The 25,241-nt window shown below is 43.6% G+C and overlaps 1 protein-coding gene across 14 annotated transcripts in view; it reads right to left on the bottom strand.

Annotated features, from left to right (window-relative positions):
- SH3PXD2A (SH3 and PX domains 2A) overlaps positions 1 to 25,241 on the bottom strand; it is a 253,175-nt gene that overhangs the window by 18,909 nt on the left and 209,025 nt on the right. For 13 of the 14 annotated variants that reach the window (XM_083741558.1, XM_083741560.1, XM_083741552.1 and 10 more), the window contains 3 exons: positions 15,331 to 15,444; positions 13,662 to 13,745; positions 4,184 to 4,301 (listed from right to left, as the gene is read on the bottom strand). In XM_083741558.1, coding sequence (XP_083597684.1) covers positions 4,184 to 4,301; positions 13,662 to 13,745; positions 15,331 to 15,444 — 316 coding nt within the window. The remainder of the gene's footprint in view (positions 1 to 4,183; positions 4,302 to 13,661; positions 13,746 to 15,330; positions 15,445 to 25,241) is intronic. The other variant, XM_083741565.1, reaches the window with a different exon arrangement.

Here is a 25,241-nt window from a genome sequence, read left to right as displayed (position 1 = left end):
AAGGTGGTAATATATAGAAGCAGCTACACTGCAATTCCAAAAAAGTTTTTTAAATGCTGAATGAAACGTTAGCACCCAAACTGTAACAACACTGGGGGGTGGGAGAAAAGGGGGGGGGGAGAGGCCTCCATTTGTCTGAGCGTTTTCTTCCCTGTTAACATCTGCTTTCCAGCTCCAGAATACTGGAATTACTCCAAAGGGAAGGAAACCAGGAAGGGAAAAGCAGGGGAGGGGGAAGTAAGAATCAGTACAGATTCATGTATTTTGGAAACTATTATTTAAGGAGGTGAACATTAAAGACTTTAACGTGGAACTTATTACCTAATTATTAGTGCTTATCTTATGCTTGTGACACATATGTCATTATGATTATGCATTCTTGCAAGCATTTTTTGTGTGGCAAAAGTTCTGATAGCTATAATAGTCCCACTTTGGTTTCTTGAGCATTTATTCTGATTTGCTTGCAGCGTTGTTTATAAATCTTTCCATTAATCATTCGGTCACCCTACACTTTTCAGTGCATTTCCCCATCGCCTTCATTATTAGGGCCCCCCGAGAGTCAGAGAGCCCAAGTATGTGCACCAACATGCACCTACATCCTATGGATTTAGATGGGGGCATTTTTCAAGTGGACTGCATCGGCTGTTCTGATGCTGCTGATACAAGCATGACATTCTTAATCACAGTTCAGAACCAGCCTAAGCACTATATCTTATCTTTCATTCATTCTTGCCTTCAACTCGATTCATAACAGAGGAGGTAAGGTAAAGGTAAAGGTACCCCTGCCCGTACGGGCCAGTCTTGCCAGACTCCAGTGGCGTAGCGTGGGGGGTGCAAGGGGTGCCAGCCGCACCGGGCGCAACATTTTTGGGGGCGCACTCGGAGCTCTCTGCCCCTATCTGGTCCTGGTGGCGCTGATAGAACGCCAGGCGCGGGGGCGCCAGGGAGAGCCAGCGCGTGCCCCACCCCGGACGCTCGCGGCCACCGCCGTCCCTCCCTCCCAGGGAAGGCGGGATTAGAGCAAGCGCCCGGGCAGCAAGAAGCGCGCGCGCACGCCGGCCCTGCCCTGGATCCCTCAGAACAGCCAGTCTCTGGGAAAGTGGGCGTGGCTTTAGAACTCTCAGGCAGCAGAGGCCGCCGCCCGGCAAGGCTTCCCATTGGGAGGCGCAAAGGCTTTAGTGGGCGGGGATTGGCGCAAATGTAAGCAGGGCGGGCTAAGAGGAGGAGCCGCTGCCGAGGAGCAGCGGCACCAGCAGCGTTTCCTCTCCCCCCCTCCCCTCCCGTGTCAACAAGCGCTTTGCCTGCGCCGGGGGTTTGCGCGTCTTTTCCTCTCATGCGCGGTATTTGCTTCCCGAGTCGGGCCCGGGGTTTGGCCTAGAGCCGGCGGCGGGCAGAGGGCGCAGCGCGATCGGCCGCAGCTCTCCGGCCGCAGCGGCTCCGGGCGGGCGAGCGATCGGTCGGTCCGCTGGCTCAGGATGGCGGACGACTCCACAGTGGCGTAGCGTGGGGGGTGCAGGGGGGGCGCAACTTCTGGGGTTAGGGCAAATCCACGGGTTAGGGGGCGCAAATCACTTGCCTTGCCCCGGGTGCTGACAACCCACGCTACGCCACTGCCAGACTCTAGGGTTGTGCGCCCATCTCACTCAAGAGGCCGGGGGCCAATGCTGTCCAGAGACACTTCCGGGTCACGTGGCCAGCGTGACATCGCTGCTCTGGCGAGCCAGAGCCGCACACGGAAACACCGTTTACCTTCCCGCTAGTAAGCGGTCCCTATTTATCTACTTGCACCCGGGGGTGCTTTCGAACTGCTAGGTTGGCAGGCGCTGGGACCGAACGACGGGAGCGCACCCCGCCGCAGGGATTTGAACCGCCGACCTTTCGATCGGCAAGCCCTAGGCGCTGAGGCTTTTACCCACAGCGCCACCTGCGTCCCATAGAGGAGGAAGAGAAAGCAAATTAGGAAATCCCTGTTTCATATGCAAGGACTCTTGTTATTGTGGACCAAAACCACACTCTTCCATGGAAGGCTGCCATGCCTTAGGTAGATATATTGGCAATGAAGTCTGCAGCTTCTGGTCAGCTATCCACTGTCTAGGAAAATCAGGTCTGTTAACCATAGCATTGTAGTGGATCCCATCTAAACATGCACAACGGAGATAGTCTTGCCGTGCACAGTAGGGGTGGGACCAGATGCTCCCCAAGCTTCCTCTGCTACATAAGGATGAATACTTCCTAGGCTTTTTCCTAGCCTTCTAGTTTGGCTTTAGCCTAGCTTCCTAGCCTTCTAGTTTGGCTTCAGCCTAGACTGAATCTCCGTGAGCATGCATCAGCAAAGATAGCTTTTCTCTGCATGTGCAGAATGAGAAGAGTCTCTGGCATGCAAGGTGCCTTCATCCAACTACAAAATAATCCCAAACAGTCAACACCAGGAGGCAGGGAAGCTGAGCCAGGGGCAGGGGCTGTAGCCTGCTTTCATTTATGCCTTCCCCATTTGCACAAAATGTAAACACTGCTAAAAATTAGAGGCTTTGGTCTCCCTCTTCAATGAAAATACTGAAGACTGCAAGAGATTCTAGGCCCCTGCAGACCTAAAGATAAAAGGAAGGCTGGCAGTGACCAGAAAAAAATATTTTAAAAACAAAAAGGGAGTTCAGCAATAACATCAGGGGGAGTTTGTGATATTGTTCCTCCTTCTGCAAAGAACTGTGCACTCTGCTCCTGAACCCTTGGCTTTGGATTAAAGTCCCATGGATGATTTAAAAAGGGAAGAATGCAGAGCTGACAATGGGCCAGCTATTCCCTGCTCATCACGTTGGAAATCTTCTATCGGCTTTCATTTGTTATTGATGGGAGAGTTAACAGCGAACATGTTTATAGAACACATAGAACTCTGTGTCGTTCCATTATTCATAGCTCCAGTGCCTTAAAGATGGCCAGACTACAAAGCAAATAACAACCTATGAAAAATATATGTTCCACATGCAAAAGGAAGTGAGCAATAAGGGGTAGGTTCATAGTATCCCAGGGTGGGGTGGGATCACCAGAGTTACCCAAAAGAACTCCTTATAATGTGTCAGGATCCACAGGTTTGTACCCTCCCTTTGACACTTGTTTATAAAGCCACACAAGGAGCAGAATTCCACACCTTTTTTAGGAAACCTGTACCTTTGTCCAACCATTCTTTCAATTACGACAATCCTTTGCCCTCTTACATGAAAGGGAGCCCCATTAAATTCAGTAGGATTTGCTTCCAATATTTATCTGACTGCAGCAGTTAAACTTGAATGGCTTTATACACATTGCATCTTTCATCCCTCTCCTATCAGCAAGCAACAGGAGTCTATTATGCTGAGCACTGCAAAGACATACTGCTTACGTGGCATTTAATGTTTCTGGAGCTGCGCCAGGTTTTTTTAAAAAAAAAAGAAAATCCAGTTTATGCTTGAAATTAGCCGTTTAAGGGCACCAGAAGAGAAAATTAGACTGCTCCCTGCCCCCCTGCCCCCAGCGGTTAAAGGGATACCTGCTTTACAGGCCAAAGTGTAGCACCACAGAGACCTAACACACCACTGCTTCCTCATGACTCCCCTAAAACATTTCTTCTAAAATAGTCTATCAGCTATTTTTGCAAATAAACAAACACAAAAGCAAAACAAGGTCATTCATTGACCAACACATATTAACAAGTATTTGAGCTGTTGCTGTCATATAACTTGTGTTGCAGTGACGCACACACACAACGGTAACACCTTTCCAAAGTTATCAAACATCACACCTGCCGACATTAATCCCATGCAACTTGTCCCACAGTGCTCAGTAGGTCTTACTCAAAGGAAAATGTCCATAGGATTGCAAACTGGGAGACCCTAGCTGCTCACCTCAATCATTAATGAAGAGAACAACCACCCACGAGAGAAGATTTGGATTTTTTTCCAACTTGAAGGACACACATATCCCCCAGAAGCCTTTTTCCTCCCCGCACCCGTTTCTATATATTGTACTTCATTATTTTTAACTACATATTCAATATAATTTTAAGTAGCTTTGTACAACTTGACCAGCATTTTTGTTTTCAATATGCTGAGGTCCTTTCTTAGATACAAGCAACTTGTGAGATGCTGTGTTCACAAGGCTAGTAAGCAAAAGGCCTGCCAACACCAGAATGATTTAATTAAACCTTTACCTTATGTACCACCATCCTTCCAGGTTCTTCTGAATGACCTCCACAGTGACTCCTTTGTCAAACCCGATTTCATCCTTCCCCTGGCTGGTGTATGACTGTATTGTGACATATTTCTCTTCTAGCAAAGAAAGAGAGGGCAACATCAGTTAAGATCAAAACTGGCCCCAGCTGTTGCTCTTTCCTGATTGCTATTCAAAATGATTTCGCAGCAATTAAAATGTGGCAGCATTGCAGAGGTGGAGTCTTGCTTGTGAGGCCCTGTACCTATTAGCTAAGCATGCCTGTATCAGCTCCTCGCCACCGCCCTGCGCCGTCAATGCCAACAAATGAGACAGGGTCCCTGAGGAGGGGTCTCCCCCATCTCCTACATATGGTATTGACAAAAATCAAGCTCTCTGCCAGAGTAGCAAAGCATCACTGGAGGAACTTGCTCCAGCTGGCTCCATTTAGCACACACATGGTTATGTTAAACATTGCATTACTGGAATCTGAATGCTGAAGCTGGAGTGGGACCAATACTACTCCAGCTCGAAGGAATGGACTGACCTATCATCTTCACACTCCTAGAAATAATACAAGTTTGCAGCACCAAGCTGCCAGTATTTGTTTTTTTTCATGATTAGATCATATTGTACCTCCCCTAACTCCACTCCAAACCTCAGTGCTCCCAAGAGAAAGGCAAGTGTCACTTTCTAAGTATCTTCTTAAAAAATCAACATCGTTAATTCAGTGCTAGAAGTCCTGTTTTATCCACCCACCACAGGTTATTAAGTCTTTGCAAAGCCATGGAATCACAAAGCATTTTAGCTAACTGTGCACTTGCTATGAACTTTACCCAACTCTACACTAGGTCGCAGTTGGGGGCACTCCAGATGTGATTAGAGTCCCAACTCTCATCAGCCCCAGCTAACACTCACTGATGGGAGTTGTAGTCCAACAACATCTGCAGGGCCACAAGCTCCCCAACTCAAACCACAACCACCTCCTTCCAAACTAGAGTCAGGAGAAGAAAATGCCTCCAAAGTACCCAGAGACTCTCATCTGCATATTAAGATGCTAGCTAATTACATAAGCAAAGCTTCAAATTGACATTCCAGTGAATTTGGAAGACCTCTTGGGTAACAGATCATGTAAAAGACTCACCAATCAATGACTTTTCCACACTAAAGTCAACTCCTCCTCTAATTTTACAGTTGGTGTAACATTCACACTACTCTCCTGTCCAGTACCAGTTTCATAATCTTTCATTTGTTTATTTTCCAGACTGGGACATAGCAGGGTGGTGGGTTTTTTTAATCTGAATGGCAGCCCCACAGACAGCTATCATGTGAGCAGCATACAGAATCCAGAGACTAAATGATCACAAAATGATGTGCTATTTCTTTATGTGTGTTTGGGGAAGTGATAGGGAGTCTTGTTGCTATTTTCCACAATGCATGAACTCTCTTGTGCTTGAGGATTACAGTAGGAAAATATTCTGTTTCAAAATAAGTAAGTAAATGTTTAAATTGTTCACAGAATGGAAGAGATGGGGTTGCATTGCTTATCACTGGGTAGTTGCTTGTGCCATTCTGTTGAAGTCTCCCTACCAAACCTCACATGGGAGTCTGAATACCCATATCCTGCTATTTGATGTTCAGGAGCAAGGGGAGTTTATCCAAAGCAATATAGTGACTGCAGTATATTAGTCCAGGATTCTCATCACAGACATACCACTTTAACCAAGATAGTGGTGAAAATGCTTCTCATGCAAATGCAATGATTTTATTGGCAGATAAGATAGCCATTTATGCTGTCAGCCTAACTATACACTTGGAATTGCAGAAACAGAGGGGAGGGGAGAAAGGATGCTAGATGTAGGCAGAGTTTCAGATCCCCAGGAAGTCAATACAGATAGAAGGGGTGGAGACAAAAGGTAAGAGCAGTACTTTTAAACAGAAAGAAAAAGGTTCCCTGCTATCTGGTGCAGACTGATCCCACTTTATCAGTTAATTGAAGGCTGGTGTCCAGAATATAATATAAGATAAGGTTGTTTGCCAGAATTCCCAAGATCCCAGGGCAGTTCACACATTATGGTAACTATCTGGGTTGGAGTTCAGTTGCATCAACAGCAGCCTGTGTGGAAACACACTGACACGTGTATAATTGATTTCCAATCAGTACAACTGAATGGCTGAAATTCCTCCCTAACTTGCACAGCAGTAGGTCTGAATTATAGTGTGGTATCATCAGTTCAACTTAAGGACTGGATATAGCTTGAGGAGTTCTAAAAATCTTATTGGCCAGCTATGAAGTTTTACACACACATTTAAGAAGGCAGGCAGAGGAGATAACAGCAATTCAACAGGGCCATTTTTGCTCCCTGCTCTGGATGCCGATGACATTCAATCTGAATATGCTGTTATCTGCATTAGCTTGTGGCTCAACTGGCACTGAGAAAACTTGAAAGCCTCTGCAGAGAGATCCATACTTCATTTTTTGTTTTCTGGAGATGTTGGCAAGGGACACGACTGCAACACACTCCAACAAAACCACAGCCTTGTTTCATTAGGATTACAGTACTGCTTTTGGACTCTTTATCACACTTAGGACATGCTGAGCCATCAAAAACAAAAAGCAAACAAACTACATCACACAATAGGAGAAATTGCATTCCTTTGTGGGGAGACGCAGTCATCACCAAGAACTCAGACTTTTAAGGGACAGCTGAACCACAGAGCTGAACTGGGGTAGTTATGCCCTCTTTTGTGGAAACGGTAGGGGGATAGAAACTGTCTAAGATCGTTGTCACACCCTAATAGAACTATATTTCCTAAGATTCTTCAGTGCAATGGGGAAAAAGCTTTTTAACCACAAGGGCAATAGGTGGCAGAGGAAAGGACCAGACCCTGGGGTGGGCAGAACCAGCTTTGCCTTTACTCAGGGCTTAACTCAGATGGGTCCCATTGCCATTCTAAGAACAAGGGAGGTGTTCGTGGCAAGCTCCAGCACCTTTTTCTAGGAAAACAGCACAGCCTTTACTCCATCTCACTCTTAAACACAAACACACACCTCTCTTTAACCCTGTCCCCTTGATCACCTTGAGACTGCAGGAAAGGTGAATGGCTGATCAGCAACAAAAGTGGATGGGGCCCTCTGGGGCTTGGCAGGTCACCCAGAGAGTGTCTAGGTGCCCACTCACATGTATTTTAGAAGAAGCCGTGACAGTTAAAAGTGTTTTATTGGTTGAAAGTGTAAATATGCCATTAGAAAAGGTCTATATTTTAAGCCCATATATGTTATAGTAGTGCAGTGTCTGTGGATGAAACTGATCTGTGCAGGTACTTTGCCCTATCATTTCCTGCATTGTTATGGCAGCTGCACCATGGAATGGTGCCTGCCAAATCCATGTGCAAGCAGCTACCACCATACTATGGTATGGGCCTATTTTGAGTTGCTGGGAAAACAGTATGCAGCCATATCTTTCTGTTTGTTAACTCAGTTTCAGAATCATGCAACAATTCCTTATCTTTCTACATGTCTTCAACTGCTCAGAGCCCACCTAAGGGGACTCGTTAACAGCCATATTATTTTAAGGCTTTGGAGGTGAAAATATTAAACTGCTAGGCAAAGGATTTCAATGAGATTTGCACTTGACTTTAGATAATGCAATAAGCACAGGCTAGCAAGTGACTTCAGAAACCTCAGCTACACCCCCTCATAGCCAAAACATGCTGAAAAAGTATCCCACTGTGACTAATATAATGAGACAATAAACTAACATCTAAACCCACATATTTATGATTTAAGAGTCATAAAGGGGGTGACATCACTACGCAATCAAAGCTCTGCTTTGTGCATCTTGCACATTAAAGCTTCTTTCTTTCTTCTTTCTTTAAAAGGCTCCTGCTGCAACAGTTCCAAGAAATAGCACCTCTGCTTTTATTGAGGCAAATGAGAGTGTAAGTATTGCATAAAATGAATGAAAACTTTGGAAACACCACCAATGAAGAAGCAGTAGAAGTATTAATGCCTTGTGCTTCCTGTCCCTGGAATGTATGAAACACAATCCGTGCATCTCTTTCACCCAGGAAATGCTCAAGTTATGATGTTTAATTCTATGTAATGAACACACCCAGCTGACAAATGTCAAAGGGGGACTGCTGCATTTACAGGTTCTGCAAAAGATTCAGACATTTCTAATAAGGCTCAGTTTTGAAGCCAAATTTGCAAACGTCAAGCAGCTGAAGCTTTACCCATTACAGACTCTACTTTCCAAAGGGTTGCTATTATTTGTTGTTGGGGTTTTTTGGGGGTGTAAAGCCATCCAAAGTTGAACATGGGTCTTTCTGAAATATTTTATTTGTTCATTTAAGATGAGAAAAGTAAGGCAGAAGAAGGAGAAAAAGAGTGTTGTCAGATTAAACCCCTACAGATATTAGAGCCCTGGTTATAGATTTGTTTTGCTGTGCTATTTTTAAGCCTTCTGTGCTGCAACAGGAAGCTATCATTAAAGTTTCCCTTTGCAGAGTGCTTTCGCAGCAAAATATTATAGCATTTCCCAAATTATACTCATTTGGTTTCCTTACAGTGGTGGAAAAAGGGAGACCACAAACGCACACATACACACAAATGCACACACACACACACACACACACACACACACACACACACACAGTTTATAAATTAAGCTGGCACTCCTTTGAGCATGGGTCCGCTTGTAACCCCAAAAGCAATTTGCGACAGTCTTCAGCTGAGGCTAACCGTAGAAAAAATTACAATATCAAATGTATGCAAGTCGGCATTTATGGGAAACAGCAATGAAATGTTATCATTCAGAAGAATGACTAGTGTTGTATCCAGCTGACCAAGGAGGGTTTAAAAGGGGTCCAAGTAAGATAGTATACAATTCAGTTTTCAGAAAAACCTAAAGTGGACAATATGTGGTCTCTTAAGTTTTGTGAGCCATTTCTTGTTTGATATTTTGGTGTGAAGGCAAAAGAGATCACTTATTTCAAATGAAATAAGTTAGTGGACTATCACAATCAATATTCTCTCCCATGTGATATTTCTTGCCCCTGTTTTTAAACATTGCATACTATATTTCTAGGTTAATCATCTTTTTTAGAAGCAGCTGTGGAAAATAAAGCTATTTCAAGACAGTGCGCAAACCATTGCAAGCGAGGTCAGTTTCCTCACTTCAATTAATGTTAAAGTCCAACCATCCTTTGTGTTAGAAAGATCTCTGGTTGTTAGAAGACACAAACACGCACAACTATGCCACCTACGGATTACTTACTCTGACACACTACTGCTGTATAATACCGTTGAAACCTACAAGATTACTACTCCCTCCAGATGGTGTTCCAGGGATTGTGCCAAAGTTAAAGGTAAAGGTAAAGGTACCCCTGCCCGTACGGGCCAGTCTTGACAGACTCTGGGGTTGTGCGCCCATCTCACTCAAGAGGCCAGGGGCCAGCGCTGTCCGGAGACACTTCCGGGTCACGTGGCCAGCGTGACAAAGCTGCATCTGGCGAGCCAGAGCCGCACATGGAAACGCCGTTTACCTTCCCGCTGGTAAGCGGTTCCTATTTATCTACTTGCACCCGGAGGTGCTTTCGAACTGCTAGGTTGGCAGGCGCTGGGACCGAGCAGCGGGAGCGCACCCCGCCGCAGGGATTCGAACCGCCGACCTTTCAATCGGCAAATCCTAGGCACTGAGGCTTTAACCCACAGCGCCACCTGCGTCCCTGTGCCAAAGTTAGCCAAGTTCAATTTTCTCCTTCTTAAATCTGCATGTCTGAGACGTTGTGCACTCACAAAACAGCTGCCATGTGGCTTCTGCAAGTTGGTCCCTGTGGCAGCTGCTTCAACACAACTTCTTATGCAGGGATCAAGCAATTTCTCATTGAATGGGATTAACAACTTTTGAGCCTTCCAGAAACATGGAGGAAGATCTCTCAATTTGCTTGATACAAATGTCTTGGTGGTGGTTTTCTCAGTGCAAGAGAAGCAATTAAAAACAGCCCTTTCTTGAAGGATGTTTTACCAGCAAAGGTAACTCTTTGAGAAAAGCGGCTTGCATGGTAATCAGCTAAGTTTTACTGAGAGTAGACCCATTGGAATTAATTGGCAAAACTTAGCCATGTTCATTTATTTCAATGGTTCTACTCTTGAGTAAAACTTGGTTGAAACTCCTTGTGTTTCCACATATCTGAACTGAATGGCAAATGAAAATAGTTATCTACAAGCTCAAGGGATGGATGTTTTCTGTTTTTTTCCTTTTCTCATTTTTTTTTCCAATTTTAAAAACTGCACAAGCGTTCATATGCAGTTTTGTACACATTTCTTCTAACACGTATTTTTGTGTGCATTTTTTTTTGATATCCACATATGAAAAATGAGAGGACAGTTGTGTTCCCGCTTTGCGTACTTACTTGTGAAGTGTGGATTGGAATTGCCTTAGAAAGGAAGCAAATGACTCTCTCCCCTCTTCCCTGATCTGATCCATGATCTGATTATGGATGAGGAGGCTGATCTGGCATGTATCACTGAAACTTGGGGGGGTGAACAGGGTGGAATCAATCTCACCCAGTTGTGCCCACCTGGGTACTCAGTGCAGCATCAGGCCAGATTTGAGGATTGGGGAGGGGGAGTTGCTGTGGTCTATAGAGATTCTCTCTCTCCAGGCTCTCTGTCCAGTTGGGGGGCAGGAATCTAGAGTGTGTGTTCCTGGCACTGGGCAATTGGGACAGATTAGGGATTCTGGAGGTTTACCGCCCACCTTGCTGCCCAGTAGTCTCCCTGGCTGAGCTGACAGAGCTGGTCTCGGAGGTGGCTCCCCACCTGTGGAATGCTCTCCCCAGGGAAGTTTGCCTGCCGCCTTCATTATACACCTTTACGTGCCAGGCAGAAACATTCCTTTTTAACCAGGCCTTGGGTTGATTTGATTGACATCCTATGCCCTTTTAAAATGTGTGGTTTTTTGGGGGGGGGTATTGGGTTGCTCTTATTTTGATTATATATTTTGTGGTTTTATATTTTGTTTTGGGAACTGCCCAGAGGCCTCCGGGTATAGGGCGGTATATAAATTCTAATACGGTGGTACCTCGGTTTAAGAACTTAATTCGTTCTGGAGGTTCATTCTTAACCTGAAACTGTTCTTAACCTGAAGTACAACTTTAGCTAGTGGGGCCTGCTGCTGCCGCCGCTGCGCAATTTCTGTTCTCATCCTGAAGCAAAGCTCTTAACCCGAGGTACTATTTCTGGGTTAGCAGAGTCTGTAACCTGAAGCGTCTGTAACCTGAGGTACCGCTATAATTATAATATCTGTACAAGATACACCTTTCAGTTTCTTGAGACTGAGGTGAGATGCAAGTAGAACTGTCACACAATTTCCAGTGACTCAGTCGCCTTCTGTGACACAGGAAGGGCCACAGCTCAGTGACAGGGCATCAGCATTGCATGCAGAAGATCCCAGGTTCAATCCCTGAAATCCCTAGTAAGGCTAGGATAGAACCCTGCCTGAAATCCTGGAAAGCTGCTGCCAGTCAGTGTAGACTACACTGAGGTAGATGGTACATGGTCTGCTCAGCATAGGATGCCTTATTACGTTCCTAAGGGCTGAGGCAGGGAAAGCTATCCCAAACGTTTAATTTGTGTCTCTCGGTGTATCAGCTGTGGGACATCACTGTGTGACCTGATCCAACTTTGAAACACTGGGAGCAGAGGCATGCAGTCTGGGGAATTATCTAATTAAGGCTCCTAAGCAACATGCAATAGCTCAAAATCTTCCAAACCACGGAAGAATTCTCCATAAAAATACTTTCCCTTCAGTCAGCAGTCTCTTTCACGCCATCTCCCTTTGCCTCCTCTGAACCCCCTTGTTCAAATAACCTCTGTCAGGACAAAGTCACTCCATGCCTGAGAACTGAGATAATCTAATAATGTTAAGTTTTAGAGCATTTTCACATAAGACAAATCCCCACTAACAGTCTCTCACAACCCGGTGCCTTGAACTACAACTCCAATCAGCTTGCTAGGCCAAAATGTCTGGAGGCACCAGGTTTGGGAAGCCTTTTTTACTACCAGTTCAGAGAAGTTCTGAACTGGCGCTCCAAATGATAGTAAATCAGTAACTTTAAGCCTGAAAAATGTGCAGTCTCTGAGATGGCCACCTTCCCAAGGGATAGTGTAAGACCCAAGGAGTGGCCTACAAATTTCACGATTCTCAGAAAGAATTAAGGAGATTTCACCACATCCCTAGGCCTCACTCTCCTCTCTTTATGTGCAGCCCAGCTCTGGCAAATGAACAGGGTAGCGTTCTTCCCAACAGGCTGTAAATCAGGAGCATCAGATGTTCCCAGGAAGGTTTACAGTTTTTGGAAACGTTTCCAGTAAGAAGTGGCTTAGAGTCAGGAAAGGCAAAAGTCATTACAAGGATCTCTCTTCTGTGTAGGAAACAGTATGTTCCCCTACATGTGTGCTATGCCATATAAAGAGTACACAACTACTTTCACATGCATGAAATGCCCAGCTTGGTGTTATCGTCCCGTTGTATTTATATGCAGCAGAACCACTGACACATGCCGTGACAGCCTCCTGTGTCATTTGGTATAAGTATATTGCTGTTCTGGTAGTATGCAACAGGAAGCATGTAGCATTATTTGCGGTGCTCAGATTCTGCCCCCACTCTTCATGGGAAGCTTTTAATATTTGATGTTTCATTGTATTTTTACATTCTGTTGGAAGCTGCCCAGAGTGGCTGCGGCAACCCAGTCAGACAAGAGGGGTACTAATAAATATTGTTACTATTACTATTATTACTACTATGCTACATACCGGTCAATGGATCAGGGTTGGCTACCAACTCTGAGCTCTGCAGTGGGGGGCAGGAGCGAGGGTGGGATATGGCATTGGCGGGGGGAGGAAGAATTTAATTTCATGATTTAACTTTATCCACCAACCTAATCCTCAACCTTCAAGACACTATTAGGGGCTACAGTCAACACCCTCTTTAAACAGATTTCTAAAACATTCATTTGCACAACCATTCTCAACTATGAACTTAATTTCTTGGCTCACACTATCAGCCTACTTACTTTAGGTTTTAGGTACATTCCCTTCCCTCCCCATGGTCACATCAAATACAAAAACTGATCAAATTGTCCTTTTCCTGCCTTCCCTTTTTCGGTCACCTTAAGGACCTTCAGAAGTGGTGCACAGATTAAAAGATGTGAAGAGTTGCTTGTGAAAGCATATAGTGTCTGCAGAGCTGATTTTTGCTATTGGCTCCCATCTGAACATGCTCAGCAGGTAGCACACCTAAATGCCATCTAATTTTGCTGCAAGCAGGCTTGTTTCTACCGCAGAGAAGACAAGACCCAATAAAATGCAATACACCCGCCAGCAATCTGTAGCAATGTTGAATGGCAAGAGAAGCAGCAGCAGCCACCAGCATGTACATCCTTCAAAGGACCATGTCCCAGAAGTTATTCACCTCGACTCTGCTGCCTGTTGACCATCCCTCCCAGTGTCCATCGCCGGTCCAGGCGTCTCAGGTGTGCCTTGCGTCTCTTAGAAACTATTTTGGAAAATGGATGAGAACATAAAAAAGGAAAGAAAGAAAAATAAAATGTGATGGGTGGGTGGGTGAGGTGGGAACCAAACTCAACGTAAAATATGGTAACAATAAGGACTAGTCTTGTGTTAGCGAGGATGAGATGTAATAATACATTCGGATTAGTTTACAAGAAGTGATAAAATAAGAAACTACCTGAGGCCCAGGCACAAACAGGCTTTCTCATGGTTCTTCGTTTAGTGGACATAAAATCATACTAAATAATAACAGTACTGGGTTGTATGTATCCAGAATTTTGGGAAGTCTTAAGAAATAGACATCAATAATATCACAGCACCTTTGCTTAGAATGCAGGGTGTTTGGAGCATTTTTTTATGACATCTTTGTGGCACAGGAACATTCAGAGCCTTTGCCAAAGTTGGAGCCTGCTCCTTAGATGACTCTGTACGAGCAGAGGGGAGGTCCAAATCTGTACCATGCAGGATGGAACCTTTAAAGAGGCCTCTACAATCCGATGTACACCAATTACACCATTGGCCTGCTCCCATCAGCCCCAGCCAGCATAGCCAATGATAAAATATATCCAAAAACATCAGTAGGGCAATGGGTTCCCCATGTCTGTCCTGAGTAAAGATGCTACAAGTGCACCCCAACTGTATCTCCCATTTGTGGATATGAACTTTTCCTCTGATGCAACCTACACCCTACCATTCCTCTGCACTAAGGCTGAAGGGAGCCTTAATGTCATGCACAACTCTGTTTTGGGACAGCATCCTCTGTGCAGTTATTTATGAGTTGGATAAAGATGTACATATAATGGAATATGACAAAAAGTTAACACTAAAAGGGGAACAAAATACTGTGATGGGAGAGGATAGACTTGGTCAGCACTAAGCAAAATAGGGCAGTTAATGGCAACACCTTTTGCTGTACGCAGATTCTGATAGCATCTTAGACAAAAAGACTTGCAAACTGGGACAAAACCAGAATAATATCAACTATATAATATACTATTCGCATACATCAGGAAAAATATATATTATGAAAACAATTTCATAGATTATATAAACTCCTCTCCCCCACTGTGGTCTATGAAAGATTCAAGATAAGCTGAAAAAAACAACTCAAATAGCTGTGTTAAATCTCTTATGGAAGAACATGGGTGCGTTATTGTATACAAACCACACGTGTCGAGACCACAATTTCTAGAAACCCAGCATCATTATAAACACAAAAGAATCAGCATTTTTAGAAAATATTTTATTATGCTTTAGAATAATGCCACAACCCATACAAGTGTTACTTCTATGATATGCTGTAAGCCGTCCAGAGTGGCTGGAGAAACCCAAACAGATGGGCGGGGGAATAAATAAATAAATAAATAAATAACCTCTTTTCCTACCAGATCAAGGTAGCCTAGGAAAGCATTTATTCTTCCCCTCAACTGGCATAAATAACTGTCAATAGGTAACCTTCTAGCCTTTGTCCCTGTCTTTGAGATAGCTATGCTTATTCCTACAGGGTATATAGGGTAAAGGTGGGTTTTAATTATAATTCCTCACCCAGATCAATTACAGCTGTTTCTTACCTTCCCCACCTTTGGACATGTTAATTTCAGAATCATCTCTAATTCCACTTTGGGATTCCAGGTAAGTGGCAGGGACCCAGCCCTGCTCTTCCGAGGTACTTACAAACCACCAACCTGTGAGGGTAAGGAAAGAATAAGAGTTAATTCACTGCAGAATCACCGTCCCCTAACAATTTTAAATTCTTCAAAACCAGTGTGTTAGTCATCCTGGTTATAATGCTAGCACTATATTATAATGCACCCGTTTCTGAAGTTCCTTTTACACTGTATTCCTTTTACTGTATCATTATGGAATTGTGGCTTTTTGATCAATATAACACTATGTCTTGCTAAATTTCATTCACACTGCTGCGTGTGGTGTGATACAATGGCGGACATGCATGTTTCTGTTCCCCTGTCATTCGCCCATGATAATGGAGGAAAAGAACTGTATGCTGGAATTCCACCCCAATTTTGTCACATGGCGTGATCCATGCAAACTACAGGAAAATTACAGCACAAAACTCCTGTGTTTACCTGGGTTAATGGGATTGGAAAAATTGGTTTTTTTTCCCTGGAAGCAATTAACACAGACTGCTAAACTTATGCTAGATTTCCAGAAGTGTAAATGAGCATGTAAATGATCAGGGAAGGAAACACCAGGAAAACAGAGTAAAGTGCTGTCAGAATGCAGTCTAAGAGTTGTACTCCTGTTCAAGACTCCAGCCACCCTGGAATAAGAACCTCCATAGCAGGATGGGGAGCACAGCAGGACTAACAGAGGTGTATGTGGTGGTGGGGAAGAAATTAAAATGTCATTTTCTGTCTTCCTCCTGCCCTGCCCAAGGCTTCCCTTGCTGTGCTTTCCAGCATTAAAGGGTTCCGAGTTGGGGCTCGATACCAAACATTTTATAAGTATATAGCAGGAGGAGATGAGTCTTGAAAGGGGGGAAGGGAAACTTTTTGCTCGGCTTTTCCATGAAGCAGGAACTGCAATTTTTGTATAGAAGTCGGCATATTGCTGGTGGAAATAAAATCACCTAATTGCCAATGTAGGCACAAAAATGTTCTGTTTTCCTGGTAAAAATCAGACAGGTTGCACAAATTTCCTTTATTAAAATGACTCCACACACTTTGAATAGCTTTTGTAGCCCCAGATAATTGTGCCCAAATGCCATGGAACTCCCCTGGACTATTCAATTCTAAGTGGGAGTGTCAAACTGGAAATTCAAATACTAAAGTTGCAATTAGAATTGGTTTCTTCTCACAGTGCTGCCAAAAGACATTGCCCCTAACACACTGTGGGTCACATCATAACTAAGGTTCTGCTGCTGCAAGTGTCTGTGGGCAAAGTTCCACTAACAGGATGCTGCTTCCAGTGGAAGTTTTTGCTTCTGTCCCCTTCTCCCTGCAGCGCTTATGGTTAGGTGGACCCTTGGAGCAGCATGAGGGGCAGGGCAGCAGGGAGGGGCAGATCTCCACTGGATTCCAGTTCCCCCTGTACAGTGGTACCTCAGGTTAAGTACTTAATTCATTCCGGAGGTCCGTTCTTAACCTGAAACTGTTCTTAACCTGAAGCACCACTTTAGCTAATGGGGCCTCCTCCCGCTGCTGCCGCACCGCCGGAGCATGATTTCTGTTCTCATCCTGAAGCAAAGTTCTTAACCTGAAGCACAATTTCTGGGTTAGCGGAGTCTGTAACCTGAAGCGTATTTAACCCGAGGTACCACTGTGGGACGCAGGTGGCGCTGTGGGTTAAAGCCTCAGCGCCTAGGACTTGCTGATTGAAAGGTCGGCGGTTCGAATCCCTGCGGCGGGGTGCGCTCCCGCTGCTCGGTCCCAGTGCCTGCCAACCTAGCAGTTTGAAAGCACCTCCGGGTGCAAGTAGATAAATAGGGACCGCTTACCAGCGGGAAGGTAAACGGCGTTTCCGTGTGCAGCTCTGGCTCGCCAGATGCAGCTTTGTTACGCTGGCCACGTGACCCGGAAGTGTCTCCAGACAGCGCTGGCCCCTGGCCTCTTAAGTGAGATGGGCGCACAACCCCAGAGTCTGTCAAGACTGGCCCGTACGGGCAGGGGTACCTTTACCTTTACCTTTTTTACCACTGTAAATGAAAATAGTCCTTCTGATCATGGATAACTAGTTAGGATCTAAGCCAATACAGAACTGCATAGGACAGAGACTATTAACCAGACTTAGCCAAGGCTGTGCGCTTTGCTTTCACTTTTAAATAAAAACAAAATGTCTTTGTGAATTCTACTTCATAATAAGCTCCCTTTTGGGTGGAAATTAACACTCTGCAAAGTTGGATAATTCCTTTCCTATTGATATTCTTTAGCATATGGATGATGTTAAACATAACAATTAATGAACTTGTAAATATATAAATTCTCACTGAGGCGAGCAAAGAGACTCGCTTAAAACATAACCTTTTAAATGAAGTGGTTAATGGTCCTTCGCAAAGCCCAGGTGTTAAGTGCAAATTAGATGCTTTTACTATTGGCTACTTCTCTTTGCCTCTCCCAAGGCACAGAGGCTGAGAAGAGTCAGCTGAAGTTTGCAAGAGTGAGAGATGGCGGGGAGGATAAGTTGGAGCAAGACCTGAGCCTTCTACCCATACCCTTGGTTTATGAACTAGATAAAATGTTCATATTTTTGAAGCATTGAAAGGTGCTTTTAAAGAGAGGGTGGGGAAAATAGCTCTTGGTTTTTGGAGCTGGGCAACCAAAATGAGGGAAGTAGAGAGGGAAAACCAGGAGCAGATGTGTGTGTGTGTGCGCGCGCGCGTGCATCATGGGCCAGAGCATTTATACCAAACTCCCAGGGCTAAACACCAACCCAGATACCCTGCTTTGAATTTAAAATATGCATGGAGATAGGAGACTGCAGTTGTACAGTGGAGAAAGAAGAGCACTCTGTACATGCTCATTCCCCACATATTCCAGGACTCAGTCCTGGTAGTAAAACAAGACTCAAGATGAACCCTGTAGTCTTTACACGAGTTAACTTGGATAGGGGAAACAGGCAAAAACAGTTGCTTATGGCTATAGTGACAGTGTTGCTGAAAGGAAAGTGAGAATGGGGAAAGTAAATCGTTTTGTAAGGGAAACATACTATATCCACCACTTGTAGTTTGCTGGCAAAGAAGTGGGGCCCCATTGAATACAGTAGGGCAAACATATATAAGATTTAATTGAAAGCTTGTGGAGGAAGACAAGAGGTTGTAGCTGTTGGAAGTGGCAAGCAAAAAAGCACCCTGCATTTACTCAGAGGAAAACTGCTATTTCAGCATAAGAATTCTCTGGCATGGATTCACCAGCTGATATTTGATATTGCTCTGGTTCAGCATTCCTCAGGCATAAATGTGGACCAGAGCCTACTGCATGGCATAAAATATAGTGCATTGGTGAGTATGCCTTGTAATCTATGGTTTGTCTCACTGCTTTAGTTATCTAGATTAATCTGCTTACATGCACCTTTAATTCCCATTTTCCACTTGCATTTCATTTGAATCTCAACTGTGATGGCCTCACCAGTTTTCAACAGGGCACAATACTAGGCTTCCCAAATTTGCCCCAACCATGCACAGAAGGGTCCCATATTTTACTGTGCAAATAATAGGAGGATAACATTCAAAGCTCATACTCTATAATCTAATTCTGCATGTGAAAGTGCTCTACTCCAAAAGTGAAGGCATGCATACATATCTAAGTTAAATACTCTTAAAAGAATCCAAGCCAATTCTAACAAAAGACATTGCAAAATGGTCAAATGAGAAGGATCCTCTCTCCTGTTCCCCTAAATGTTCCAAAAGTGAATCAAAAATAAAAACAGAGCAGCACCGATGACACCAGAGCCATTACTAGCATCATTTCATCAAGAGGCAGAGATTTCCATTTCCAAGAGAGATTTGGAAAACTTTTCTTCACAGTATTCCTGGTCAGGGAATTTAGTTACACTTTTACACAGCAAGAGGGAGATTCTCCCGACATGACGTTTACCCACAGCAGCCAGCTGCTGTAAATAATAATAATATTATTTAAAAAGAAAACCAACACCACCAACTCATTTCAAAAAGGCCTACTGCTGAAAATGAGGAATAGTTAATGGTAGGGCAGAATAGGAGGCATGTTGGAGTTGAACATGCAATTGTAATTATGACGCAGAAGTAAACAGACCAGAAGCTGATACACATCTGATCCTAATTAGATGGAAACGGTCCTATGAATTCTTCTTCAGAAGCAAACGTTAGCCTGAGTGAAAAGAACTGCACTATAAAGTTAACACTCTAGTAAAAACCATGACCTTTGAAGCATTTCATTTCACCCTGAACTTTGGTTTTGTGCCCTACTATTTCACAAAACAGAAAAGTTGGAAAAGACCTAAATACTATTTTCAACTCTGCATATAGCTTAAAACAGTTGAGCCAAACCAAGCCATTCCACACCCAAGTACAGCAGGGGGTTCTTGAACTTTCTACCCCCAGGGCCAGCTTAAGAAGTTTGAGAATTACTGAGGCCGACTAGTCACAAAATGGTGGTATATGGAAGCAGAGTTTAGCATAACCAGCAGGCAAGTGCTGTTATTTCCTACAGATATCTAATCCATTTTTGGAAATTGCTAAATACTTTGCCACAGTGCTTGCATTGTGACAAGGAGTTCCATACCTCAGGTTTCCTCAAGCTACGATGAGTTCAGATATTTGCTGTGGAGGTATGGTGACTCAGCCTTCCTATTTTAGGCAGGATTTGCTGATCCAGAAGCTCTAAGTGGAGAAGTCTTTGCCTTTCATATTTTTCTTTCCTAACCTCACATACTTCTCAAAGTATCGTTACCCATCTGCTGTAATTTCTTCTCCCATTCTCCTTTCACAATCAACTTGTACCTTTATCCCCCCTTCCCACTGCTAATTGCCAGTTTCTTTCATCCCTCTTCCCTGATCCTTTCACAACCCCTTGTCAACAGTTTTCCTCGCCAATATCCTGCCTTCCTATACAGTCTATATTTGGTGGTGGTCCAGTGGGGGGGGGGGTGGTCTAGGAAAAACAAAACAAAAACAAAGAAGATCTACTTTAGCATCTATACCAACTTCCACATCGACAGGAACAAACAAACAAAAACCTACACAATCATATTCTATTGTGCTCCACTCAGGGTTAGCTCTGCTGGGTGAAGTGATTTAATTCAGGTGCAATTTGCAAATAGATGGAAAGCAGGAACTAATGTTAAAATGGTGTGCCAAGTTTTAAAAGTGTTGGCCCAAGCAGTTTGAAGGTCCACATGGCCGCCAGGAGACAGAGTTGGGTAGTACAGTAGTACCTTGGTTTGCAACCGTTTTGGATTACAACCACGTCACACCCGGAAGTGTGTGTCCCTTTTTTTGGATTACAACCCATTTTTTTTATTATTACAACCAATTTTTGGGGGGGAGGCCCCATTGGCAAAAGCGCACCTTGGGTTACAACCTGTTTTGGTTTACAACTGGACCTCTGGAACGGATTATGGTTGTAAACCCAGGTACCACTGTATATCATACACACATGTGAATGAATGAATGAATGACCTTGGGCTGGCACTGGCTCCATTAGCTCTTCCTTTAATTTCTTTATCAGAAGTGTTATTGTTATTCTGCAAGGATCAGGCAGAGATAACTTGTTTTCCTTGCCAACTCACATCTAGCCATTAAGCTCAATGTCTGGCTCTGTATAATTACCAACTTAAAACACAGTGAGGTTGTTTCCCCCCTGTTCTGTTTAAAATAGCATTTGCATGCTGTTGTACACAGTTGTTTGTGCTTCCAAATAATCCACTGACTGTCCACACCAGTGGGCAGAGAGGGGGCATGGATGTTTTCGTATGGCTTACATTTTCAAATCAGATCAACACTGGTTTGGGGGCAAATGCATCAAAATGCAGTATTTCTCAAGGAACTACAGGATAGATGTGGTTTGTGACTAATGCTGTGTGTATGTGGCTTCACAAACCAGCAGTGGGAGTGCACTGGATTCAGAATATATTGGGAGTGTGTACACAGCCTCACTCAAGTCATTGCTTAGATCCAAAGTGATTCTGTAGATAGATGCAAGTTACCTTCAAGGCGTGAAATGATTATCAGTACTTTCATCACCCTGGGATGTCAAGGCTACTTTCACAGAGCAGTAAATGCTATGCAATCCTACCTGGCACTTTGTTTGTTCACTCCTATTCAGTTGTCAGGAGTGACCAGGTGAAGAGGACAAGGCTCCTGCACTTTTAATTGTGGTCTGAAAGAAGGAAATCCAGCAGGTCTAGCTTGCATGACAACTGCAGCATGGAAGGTTGTAAACATACCATGCTGAAGTCAGGTTTCTTACTCAAATGCACCAAAAAAGACACTATTAAATATATGAAATATCAAGGAAAGGAGAGTGCCGGATTTAACAACACATAATGCTATGAACCTGCTGGAAAAATTGGGTCAAATATGGTTTGGATTGGGAGGTAAACCAATAAAATATCCACATACAAGAAGTAAGCCAACCTTCCTTTATGAAATGGGGGTGAAAGTCAAAACACTTGCAATAAGATGTTGGGAAATTGGGAGCAACTGTGTGTGAAACTGATTAACACACATCACCAGTTTCCTTCAAATTAGGTTAAAAATAAAGTATTCAAGGCAGTAGTTGATAATATAATTTGAACTTTATGGCTGAAATCCTGTAAACCATTAGGAAAAAATAAGTCCCATGAGACCCAAACTGATCTTATGCACATAGCAAAGCACGAGAATCCAGTCAAACTAGATACGCATTGTGTTCAGCACTTATTTTTCTTACAGGTTAGGCCTTCCAGGTACAAAAGGCATACAAAACATGTGCATGGAGTATTTATGGATCCAGAGCCTGCTGCTGCATAATTTAAACAAGCACCCTTACTGAAGCTGTGAAATTCCACCCACCATTTTTAAAAAACACTTTGGGACAAACAAAGTTTCCATTTTCAAGGAGCTTAAGAATGTGCTGAAGTTGCATCTTTTGGGTTTCTACCTGCCATGGATTTGTGTGTACTCGGACACTGATGACACAACCTTCAGGTTTTTTTGTATGATGAGATGCTGTATTTTGAAACATGTGCTGTGCTAGTTAGCCTTTTTGGCAGTTATGCCACAAGTCAAATTCAAGGGTGGGTAGGTGGGGTGTGTGTGTGTGTGTGTGTGTGTGTGTGTGTGTGTGTGTGTGTTGCTACACTACAATATATAAGCAGCTCCTTCTGTACTGGCACTATTTTGGTTCTATCCTACCGAAATAGGGCACAGCCAGCAATGCACATGGGAGTGGCAGACAGAAATATAGTACAGACTATGTCATAGCCAGGAACGTCGCTGATCCTCTTCAACTCCTGCATAAGTGTGCCCCAAACTCCAGTTACCTGTATCACTTTAGCATCCATGCCATAGACTCGACACCTATGATCTAGTGGTGGCTGTGCCTTTGCCACAATCTGAGATATCTGACTACAAGAGCACTCCCTCCAGCTAAAAAAGGGCTCTCAAGGAAGAAACATTGAGGCAGGTGCCTTAGACTCCATCTTAAGCAAATTGTCTAGACCTGAAGGGGGGAAAATGCTTAGCCAAGAGCTACATAGAAGGAATCAAGATTGTTGTACTATAAAGCAAAAACACCTCTCTCGGCCAGATGGATAACCCTGTATAATGTATACATTTCTTAAGAGACTTCACTTTCAAAAACCAGAATGAAGCAATGTATTCATGGAGCTGCCCCTGCCCTGTATTTATTCCTTTCTTTGTGCAGGAGTTGAGCACAATCCGTTATTACAACTATTCTGCAATAACATCTGCAGAGTATTATGTAAAGTGCTCTCTGCATGCTGCCAAGACAATATGAGGTTCACTCTGGCTCCTGCATCATTGGTTGTGATTGAGCAGAATAATATTCTTTGCTGTACTTCATATGACTATCTTACTCCTTTCATTGAAAGGCATCAAAGTTTGAGGGCCACAGCACCAGGCTAACTTCATGCCCTGCTGCCACCACTTTTCCTTTATTAATTGGTTTTTAAAACAAATCTGCAGAACAAAGTCCAAATTCACATGCATTCAATGTGTAAAAATCACTTTGCTTAAGCAAGCTCTAGCAGAATGCCCTATCCATTCTGCTTGTTTGTCTATATACATTAGAAGAGATAAGCTGACTGGCTTGCCCTTCTGCTTACACTAATTCACCCATCCTGAAAGATGGGTCCCAGTACATTTCCGAGCACAATTCAAAGTGTTGGTGCTGACCTTTAAAGCCCTAAATGGCCTCGGTCCAGTATACCTGAAGAATCGTCTCCACCCCCATTGTTCAGCCCACACACTGAGGTCCAGGCGAGAAGTGAGGTTACAAGGAACCAGGCAGAGGGCCATCTCAGTAGTGGCACCCGCCATGTGGAACACCCTCCCATCAGATGTCAAGGAAATAAACAACTATCTGACTTTTCGAAGACAACTGAAGGCAGCCCTGTTTAGGGAGGTTTTTGGTGCCTGATGTTTTACCATTTTTATATACGCTTTAAGCCACCCAGAGTGACTGGGGAAACCCAGCCAGATGGACAGGGTATGTATGTATGTATGTATGTATGTATGAATGTATGAATGAATAAATAAATAAATAAATAAATATTCATTGAATCATCTCTCATTGTAGAATCAGATATGTGTTGTTGGATAACTAGTGGGGTAGCCACCTGGTCCACCCAACCTCATACAGAAAAATGAGAGAGCGCCAAGGGCTTCCTAACACGAATAGTGGTTAGTGTGTGTGTGTGTGTGAGAGAGAGAGAGAGAGTGTGTGTGTGAGAGAGAGAGAGAAAAAGAGAGAGAGAGAGAGAGAGAGAGAGAGAGAGAGAGTAAAGCTGACCTCCCCCCATATCCAGAAGGATTACATCATAACTCAAGTGAAGAGCAGTGGTGTGTACAATGGCCTGAAAAGGTTTAGAAAAACAGAACTAAGACTCACACAGATGAACCATGCCCCTAGCTACAAAAAGAATTCAGGGTCATTGGCCAATCTAGCCTGGAAAAACATTCCTTCCAAAAACACGGTGATCAGTCACTTCCAAAATGTGAAAACAAACCCCATCTGCCTAGCCTCACCCAGGAGAAAGCTCTCTTAGCTCAAGTCCATCCCACTTAAATATCTGGGATATCTGACATTCATTATTTGCACTTGAAAAGTTCTACATTGATTAAGAATGAACGTAATGTTTTCCATTTTAGAGAAATTAAGAAGATTCCAGAACACAATAGCTTCAAACAACATAATGGATGTTCCTTGTTCAGAACACCTCTCCTCCATAACTGCCTAAAGAACACTTAGTACTGGTTCAGAATTTTTGGGAGGTTTGATTGGGTGAGTACATACATTACAACTTGTGTAATAGATTGGAAGCTGTCAGATCTGTTCAATAGGAGGCAATCCCTCATACCACTAGTCAGTAATATCCCTTCAACCGTGCAGAATGCACAACACAACTGATCACTGGGATTTGTGCCAGACATTCTCTGTGTATTACATACATAGATACATAGACCAAGAAGCTATACATAATATTTTTACCCCACTCCCAGTTTCAGAGTATTTGCTAAAATCTGCTACTAATAATAGCTCCTATAATGAATTCACTGTGTTTTGCCAGCAAAGTCTGCAAAATGACACAGAAGGAACAAAGCTGTATGTTGCTAGCTACAGGTATGATTTGGGGAAAATATTCAGGAGAAAGATGGTGTGGCCACAGACAAAAAAGCTTGCAGAGTAGATGTTAACTTTATTAACATATCACACACATGTTCATTTATTTATAGAGGAAAGTGATCTTTTTAGCCAGTGGCAAGAAGATCTGCAAAACCTATCAGTTTCCTCCTCATAGCAAACTTCAATTCTCTCTGGCTGTC

This window comes from Podarcis gaigeae (assembly GCF_964106915.1).
Source record: "Podarcis gaigeae genome assembly, chromosome: 5".
NCBI lineage: Eukaryota > Metazoa > Chordata > Lepidosauria > Squamata > Lacertidae > Podarcis > Podarcis gaigeae.
Note: the sequence above shows the minus strand (reverse complement) of the source record. Positions and strands in the feature narration are given on the sequence as shown.